The 9,052-nt window shown below is 36.6% G+C and overlaps 1 protein-coding gene and 1 long non-coding RNA gene across 3 annotated transcripts; one reads left to right on the forward strand and one right to left on the reverse strand.

Moving 5' to 3' along the window:
* The first annotated feature begins 312 nt into the window (after positions 1–312).
* Positions 313–3,705, forward strand: LOC143303965 (uncharacterized). 2 transcript variants are annotated; one of them, XR_013060619.1, is made up of 4 exons: positions 313–444; positions 1,471–1,654; positions 2,683–2,801; positions 2,892–3,705. It is a non-coding gene; the product is annotated as an uncharacterized LOC143303965 (long non-coding RNA). The 2 variants fall into 2 exon arrangements; XR_013060611.1 differs by lacking the exon at positions 313–444 and adding an exon at positions 799–914.
* LOC117160108 (trypsin-7) lies at positions 2,725–5,484 on the reverse strand. Its single transcript, XM_076626209.1, has 6 exons — positions 5,367–5,484; positions 4,417–4,702; positions 4,164–4,302; positions 3,411–3,524; positions 3,153–3,336; positions 2,725–2,956 (listed from the first exon to the last, which is right to left on the reverse strand). The coding sequence occupies exons 1-6, from the start codon at positions 5,455–5,457 to the stop codon at positions 2,853–2,855; spliced, it is 918 nt and encodes a 305-aa protein (XP_076482324.1). The 5' UTR covers positions 5,458–5,484; the 3' UTR covers positions 2,725–2,852.
* Between the last annotated feature and the right edge of the window lie 3,568 nt (positions 5,485–9,052).

Consider the following 9,052-nt stretch of genomic DNA (forward strand, 5'->3'; position numbering starts at 1 on the left):
ATCCTCGAATCCTCATTTCACCAGCTAAATAATTACACCCAAAATATAAACAGCGACCATTACCATAAATTTTCCATATCCTCGCCAGCAACTGTCAGTTTTTGGATACAGAGAGAGCAATGTTTTCCAGCTTAATGCGCCTCTTGGCTAAGATTCTTACCAAAACGAGGCAACGCTCTCATGCGCGCTACCATTCTGTAACAGGCGCGTAATACGCATTGCGTCACTTGGACGTAATGACTCTGTCGCAATAGTCGCGATGACATTACCGGTGCATTAAGGTTAATTCAATATCAGCCGTAGTTTCTCATCTTTGGCATCTTTGCTCGTCCGCATCCTCGCCGGCGCGGAGTATCGAACCGTTTCTCCTTTGTCCTCTGACGCTGCGGAAATAGTCGACCGAGTGAAACGAGCTTTCGCGACTAGCGCTCGTAAATGAATAAGGTGTCGGAAAGTTTATTGAATCGGAGCCATGGTTTTCGGATTAATCCTGCGGTTCGCTGAGACGCGGTAACCTGGCATCGACGAAAATTAAAACGCTCGTCCAAGATTGCTCCAACGATTTTCAATGATTTTCTCGATACAAAAAAGATCGAAGGAATCGCTGCTTCAAATTATTTATGGAACGATTTACTTTATACTTCCAACGGATAACTTCAACACAGATAGTGCGTCGTTGGCAATTGGCGCTTGTAAATTGATAGTGAAAAACGGCGAGAATGTTTCGTGACAGGGGTGATATTTCCTTCTAATTTTATATTTTGTGCGCTACTTCATCGATTTCAGAAATTATGTTATTTAAGGGATTAAGGATTATTACAACTTATGAGATCCATATGGTTCTTCTTCTTCTGGTTTTGTGAAGGAAAATTGAAAAAATCTGACAAGAAACGCTAATTCTTTTTGTTCGTGAGGTGAAATATATAAGTGTACTAAATAATGTTGTGCTAGAATAGAAAATTATATTTTTTATAAAATTAGTTTATTTAAATAAATTCTACTCTTTGAAATCGTTAAATGCGAACAATCTTCGAGCGTTCAATATTTCGAAATATATTGGATAATAAATAATAGATGGCGAAAGTAGACGAAAAGATCGAAATTTTATATAAGCTATATAAGATTCAAAATCGTTGAATTCGACTTTACCTTTTATCGTTCTTCAGTTGAATATTCGAAATCGTACGAACCTTAACATTACAATTAATTTCCTTTTCTTGGAACGTTATTTGATAAAAGATCGCTATCAACCCCGGAAAAATAATTCTCAATAACAAAATCAAATATAAAGAATAGTTGCATCTTGTTTTGTGCACAATTTTCTTCGTTCTCATATGTTTACCTAATTTCCTTCTTCTTTTCCCAATTCTTTACCAATCTCGATTACTCGCATCCATTACCTTTTACCATTAATTATGACGTCGCTTGAGCTGTCAAAGGAAATGATAATCCAGCGTTGATTTATTTTAGCTTCTCGCGTATCCGTATCCTGAGCGAATATGACCACTGGATCGCGGAATAAAAATAACAGTCGAACGGATGACGGTGCAAGCAGCCAGTGACAGAAAAGTTATTGGATCGTGTCTGCGGTTTAATAGGATTATTGCAATGGCCAGTCGAAAGCTATCAGCTCACGCCGCGACGTCTCGAGGAGGTTCGAAATTAAACATTTCTTTCTCTCTCTCTTTCTCTTTCTCTGTGTCTTTCCAATGTCATCCTGGGAAATGTTTCTCTTCTCGGCTTATACGGATTTCTATCAGTTTCCCTGCAGAAGAGCATCGATATTTTGTCTCGTACGTTCTACACTCTGCTTCGATAAATCTCTCGACACACAGAATGTTTAAAACATTCTATTTCTCAGCAAATTTTCTCCCGCTTTTTTTCGAAACACCTCGTATATCTTCATAATTCTTGTTGAAGTTTTATTGATTTTCTAATAAGAAAAATGTTCGTACAAATTCACTAGATTGTAAAAATATACAGGGTATTTCTTGCTTTTCTCAACACGTTGTAGGAACATGATCTAAAGACGAAAAAGGAGGAAAAGAAGTTACATGGAGTTTAGCTGAAAACATTTTATTACAAAGTTACAATCAAATATTAAGTGGAGCATAAAATGAATCTATACGTATTACGGAATACAAAAAATCTACCGTGTTTACTCTATCCGTTTTTATATATTAATATCTCGTCTCTTCAAACAATTTGACACGACTGATACCTAACATACTTAATTTCTCGTATAAAAATGACATATTTTTGCGATGCCACTGTTGATAGGGATTAGACATCGATAATATAGAATTTATCGCATCTTGGATTTCTCGAAAATTTTTGCAGAATATCAACATCCGACTGAGTCATCTATCAACTTTCTAAATATTTTGCAATACAGAATCCGTTACTTTTTTACAATATCCATTGCATGCTACGTTCAATATTTGCTTATGACTTTCTAATAAAGCGTTTGCAGCCAAGCTTCGAGTAAAATTCTTTTCATACTCTCGCACGAGAAAAACGGAAAACAGAGAAAATCGTCACGTATATCGTGCAATTATATATACAGGATATATACATATTTTATTTTACAATACATATTTCATACAGTGATATTACTCATCGATGATACCACACATTTACCTCTCCTGAAAAATTAATTCACATATTCTCCATTATTTTAAGATGCGTTTCAAATTCAAGACATTTCGAAGAAGACTGTTCTACTATAAAATCTACGGGAACTTGAAATTCTTTCAGAATATCACAAAGGAAGCTGCATTACAATGCAGCAAATATTACAAGTGAGTCGTAATATATCCTACATCGCGTTACGATCTCGAATACACGGGAAATCAAGATATACTGGTTATGTCGGTGATCCAATCTTTCAGTTCTGCTATAGCTGTAAAAGCAGTTGGATACTGCCTGTCGCATGATCGACTCCAGGATACCACCCCTGTAAATGTCAACAACGTCGCTCATAATCGATAAACGTGTCGAATATCGAAATGAGACACGATTGATATCGATTTAAAATAATTAAAACACACGGCTGAAGAAACGAGCATGTTCAAGAATGGATCAGTCAAACAGAATGTGCTCCATATTATGAAGAAAAGGGAGATCAAATTTTAACGAATATTCAAACTCACCGAATAATGTGCCCTGAAAAATGAGAGGCGAGCCAGAATCCCCAACGCAGGGTCTAGCAGTGTCCGATAAGGCACAAAACATCCTGTTGGTTAATAAGTCACCACCACTAGCTTCCTCACAGTCCTGGTTATTAATTTTCCGCATCGTACTATGCAAAAGTACGTCCGAGACCGGACCGAATAACTGTAATAAACGGCAGCGTTCCTATATTCTGTTTCGAAACACGTTAATCCGAAAGTTTTTCAGATTGTAGTTACCTCGAATATACCCCAACCGAGAACTTTAACCAGCGAATCGTCGTCGATCATCGAATGTGTTTTGGGCAATTTAATGGGCTGCTTCGTGCTATCGTACGTTATACTGTCGGACAGCTACGTCAGAAGAAATATTAGTGTAGTATATGTTGCAGGAAATAATAAATGATAAATGTAATCGATGATTTATTTAACGAGGTGAAAGCGAAATATCTGTCGAATAATTCATTTTATTATTACTGAATTATTATCACATCTTTTCAAGATGTTACTAGATTCTTGTTTGACTTTAGGATTTATTTAAGGGAGATTCAAATTCAACGAAATCGAAAATCACGATAGACGAAATAGTCTTCAGTGGCCATGAATAATTAAAAGTGTAATCTCCGATAGATTCTAACGCTTAAACTGTCTGTTTCTGCTTAATGCATTGTGACGCTAAATACCATTTCACGGTGTTCAAACTGATTCAATTTAAACTGATAAAATGAATCACAGAATTAAAATACACATTTACGATTACGAACGAAGATAACTAACAGCAAAGTGCACATTACAACCGATACGAAGTTTCATTTTTAACAAAAATATCAAAGATGTAAAAAAACTAATTTTGGAAGTAACGAATCGATTATTAATTACACCTTTTGATACGTTCTCCGCTTTCAACGTTCGTTTCGATAATATCTTGACACTCGTAGCGGTCACTAAATAGCGATGACACGTACAGTAACGCGACAAGCGAGAATGTATTACCTCAACGAGACCAACGTCGTAGTCGTAATTAATTGCGTTAAAAGCGGGATGTATCACGACGCTTTGGACACCATAAATGTCACCACCCTCGTAATAACGCGACGTGCCCGCTCTCACGTGAAATGCCTTCACTTCTACCCTGTAAAGCGATAAGGAAAAGGAAATGAAAAAAAAGAAAAAAAGGAAAGACGCGTGTACGAATCGTGTGCACATGAAAATCGTTCGTCGAGAATGCGGTATGTATTAATCTTGCCTGAGAGCGCACTGCGCCGACGTTATTATCCACTTTTCCCCGACGATACCGCCGCCGCAGAAATGCTCAACTTGGTGACCGAAAAACGTACCATTGTTCTGCAACGAGACCTGCGACGAGAGGCAACGATTTTCTAAATGCCAAATCGACCGTGAAGATCGATCGCACGTTATACTAACCGCAAATGGATATTCCTCTATGGCGACCTTCTCCCCTCCAATAATCCTGGATTCTGCCGGTCCCGGGAATCTCGCTGACTCCGAGACGATTCTTTTTCCGTAATCGGCTGTACAACATTCAAATCAGACGAATCGTTTAATGCGTTTCGCGCGATATCGATACGTTGATAAGTTCGCTCGGTTAATTCCTTTGATACGCGCTCCGCATAACTCTGTTTCCTTCCGCGTCTTTCCATTAATTTTCTTAATTATTTGCAGAAAATATTAATTTGATTACGCGGAAGAGAAAGTTACGATACATTTAATTGAAAGTTTAAGGGATATGGAAAATATGGATCTAGTTACAATTTCTGCCTCCAACGGATAAAATGAAATATTTGTTAATTTCGAAAAAGATACCTCTATATCCTACCTATGTTTTATGCAGCTAACTAGAAGAATTAAACACGATAAGAAAATTTAATGTTGTAACTGATGCGCCGATACTATAAAAAAATTAAAACGAACATCTGTTCAACATAAGCGTAAACATAGTACACATAATTACTAGCTGTTCACTTCATTTTATTTAAAGACACAATGTATCTTAATGAATCGCTACACACATGATATACCTAACAATTCGTTAATAATCAACACGTTAATTTATTATCGGAACATTGATCGAACTTAACTGGACAAATTTTCAAATAATCTGTCGCAATCTTTCAAACTTGCCATCTTGCAGAAAATATATAACGCAAATAGTATTAATTATAAAATAAACTTCACTCGAACCATATGTGGAAACCGCACAGAATATCGGCGAACCAAAGGCAATCAAGAACAGCAAAGCGTACATCGTTGCAACGTTTGAGGTCATCGAGGGAACCGGGTGTTCCTTATAAAGCCGCAAATACGTAATTTCTGCATAAACAATGCATCCCCGGAATTACTGTCTCTTTCTTGCATTTATCGGCAGACTGCTAATGCTTTGACATTAAGGCTAAGGCTACGATATTAAGGGCTAAATCGCCATTCATAACAAACGTGTTTTCCGCGTATAATTAGAGAATGGCTCAAGTTATTAAGATAACGCTGAGAAAAAGATCCGTTGGTCGCTCTATGTCGCAACATGTCATAAATTGGATGCTTTGGTAGAACCCATGCTTATAAAATTCTGACGCTTGTTTAATCTAATCGGACAAATATTGATATTACGTCGTTGTACAGACTATTTGCATTATTAAATGGAAGCAGCTCTTTCTCGATTTGTTAGAAAGATGGAAAAGTATAAAGTTTTACTGTTTCTTATACATAATACAGTAACTTGAATAAAATTTGTAAATCTGTTGTGCTCTTCGAATAACGATAGGCAGAAACTGAAATTGATAATTATAATTTCGTGTAAATGAATTAACTAAATGAAACCGGTTGGCCGAACACAGTATACAACATAATATTACTCGATATTACTAAAATCCAAATGAAGAAATTTCTATTGTACTGCTCTCGATGGATTTTATAATCGATAAATGTAGTCATTATAAAATTTGGAAAATATTTACTTGACTCTTATACCTCAATGTCTTCGAGCTGTATTGTATTCGTTCCAATACTTATTTTCAGACAGCATAAGAAAAATCATAGTTGACAATATAAAAATATACCTACATCGCTCAATGAAATTTATAAATTTATTCGCAAATGTACGATTTACGAGAGAAACTGTGAAAACTGTTATCGAGTTATAAATAGCTTTTCATTTAAAATCTTCATTTGCCCCATTTTTGCGACGACACGTTAGGGTCCTTCGTTTGATCGAAGATGATGTTATCGGCGATAGGAAAATTCGTTTTTAACATCAATATCGCGTTGAAAGAATCGTTTTATTATTCATACGATTATTCATCGCGGAGCTAATTGACCCGTGTAAATGCGGAGTTAATGTACAAGCCGCCACCGACTTCGTAAATACGTAACGCATCTGTAATTTCCGTCGTTCTCACTTGTAATGCCATTTTTTAGCAGGAGGCATCGAATTAATTAACCGGTCGCGCGCGGACGCTATTATCCCCAAAAATAATTTCAATCACACGTCACGCTGCACACATTGTCGTAAAACGAATCGTTAACACGAGATAAATACTGGATCTGGCAACGACAGATGGAACATGTATTCCCATATCTCTGATTGTGTGTTTCTCGCGTCAACGAGTACCAAGTAACGCGATATTTATTATTAAATTAACATATATCAGGTTCGGTTGGAAATTTGTCGCGCTGATCATCGTTCGAACATTCTAATCCTACATGTCAATTTGACCGTTCATTGTTTTTGCTCGTACAATATTCTTATTATCGGTTTCCTGGGGTATATTTTGTTTGATAAATCGACGATATAGCGAGAATTCCCTGCGTACTGCTTTATTTTATTTAATCATATTCAAAATATCATTGATAATCTCGTTCGTGCTCCGTTTGTACCATTCATTTAGCAAAGTATTAATGCGAACGATCGCTGCTTCCATCGATTATACACGACAATGAGCGAATTATTATTTCACATGTTTAATTTCGACCACCGTTTTGAAACTCTGAAACGTTACGTTTCAAAAAAAAACGTTCCAAAAAACGAGCTGAAATATTTTAAACTGATTAACGCGTTCATGGTTCCTATGGTTTATGGTTTACAGTTCGTTTATTAACCTTTTGTGTTTTCCGTGGTAGTTGATCTTTCGCATATATATATATAGATTCACTGTGAATACATTTGCCGGTTATAACGTGGAATCCTTCTAATTAATCTCAAATGTACGTTAAAGTATTTCCTATTTCAGTCTTCGCGTTCTTCCATCTTTCTCAAACGTTTCATCGTGTACCTATAGATAATATCGTTCAGATACAGAAAAAGATATCTAACTGAGAAGTTCGAGCAGCGATCGATAATGACTGATAAACACATTTTAACGATCAAACATAATACTACATAGAACATCGCACTCTTATATAAAACAGTAACTTCCGCAACCTCGGACAATTAAAATTTGATCGTTATTTATCTTATTATTTCGCACAATGTTCCTACCGATATTTATTTCAATATAATTGAAAATAATTACATACAAACGAACGAGTCAAATATTCTTTGAAAAAGGGCACAAAATATATTTTATGTCTTCTAATTCGTCTAACTCGTTTATTATCAATTACCAAAAGCGTCGTAGTAGTACCATAAAGATTCTATCGGCAAAATAATTCACAGGAAAACTAAAAGCGTGCAATGCGGAAAAACAAGATGCTGAACGAAAACCTTTTGATACGAGTAACGTGCCTAATGAGTCATCAACGAACGCGGAGAACCGAACGCAGACGTTGCGTAAAGAACGCATCGACGTACTTCCGGTTTTGCAAAGTTGGTGAGTAAAACGCGATTTAATCGCCGTTCCATGTTCCGCGTGATATCGTTGACCCGCGAAACGAACACGGAGCTGGTTGCTCGATCGTAGATGCCTCAGCAATTTGACCTCACCGCCGCTCGATGAGCAAAAATTATCGCAACGATTCTCGTAACACGTCGGCGTATTTCATTCGGTTGTTTCCAGCTGGGACACTCTATCCATTTGGCCTTCGCCAATCGGCTCTGCGAAAATATTTTAGCGGGATGCGAGTACGCGAAACGCTTGAATTCTTGTAAAATGTGCATTCGTAATCCGGCGTAGACGCGAATCCGCCATAAATTTGGATAAACGTCGTCCTTCTCTCCCCCTGCCCCTTCCCGTATCTGTCGTTCACCGTAATTTCAATAATCGTATCGCGCCGATACGACGCACACTTCCGATCAGCGTTTTTCTTCTTTCGTTTCTCTCTCTCTTTTTTCTTTCTTTTTTATCAGAAATCGGATTACCGTGGCTGATTGTGAGTCAAGAATCGAGTAAACGCTCCGACAATAAACAGAGTTACATTATTTCTCTTGCGCAATGCTGTCATCGTGATGTGCATTGATTCGTTCGCATTCATGAACTAAAAAAGAACGTGGTTCGATTTGTAAATATACCTACATCCATACGTTGATTCGTAATTTATACATTTTTACACGAATGTTGTGTTACAGGTGAACAGCAGACAAAATATCTCTTGGAGAGGAGAGATAAAATCTCGTGTGACTTTTTTTATATCACCGATATATTAATTAATATTCTTGTAACTAATTGCTTTATTTGTATTTAGATATTGCTCGACTCGATATAACTATCATTGTATCAAATACAACGTTTCATCTCAATATTCGATATTTAACACTAAAAATACCACACCGGTATAAATAACTGGTTCTACAATTTTATAAATGCGTCGACCCTCCTTTAGGGATCGTCGTCCCAGATGGATTAATAATACCAAAAATGTACTACATAACATGGAATTCCTTCTGTAAGAAAGTAATAAATCAATAAGTATAAAAATATTCCCTTATTACG

The sequence above is a fragment of the Bombus vancouverensis genome, chromosome 2 (assembly GCF_051014615.1).
Source record: "Bombus vancouverensis nearcticus chromosome 2, iyBomVanc1_principal, whole genome shotgun sequence".
NCBI lineage: Eukaryota > Metazoa > Arthropoda > Insecta > Hymenoptera > Apidae > Bombus > Bombus vancouverensis.

Excerpts from the sequence above, each read along its gene's own strand:
- LOC117160108 (XM_076626209.1), bottom strand. The coding sequence starts at position 5,457 with ATGACCTCAAACGTTGCAACGATGTACGCTTTGCTGTTCTTGATTGCC. Across the intron at positions 4,303-4,416 it reads TCGGCGCAGTGCGCTCTCAG|GGTAGAAGTGAAGGCATTTC; the intron begins GCAAGATTAATA and ends ATCGCTTTACAG. Across the intron at positions 2,957-3,152 it reads TTTTCAGGGCACATTATTCG|GGGTGGTATCCTGGAGTCGA; the intron begins GTGAGTTTGAAT and ends TGACATTTACAG.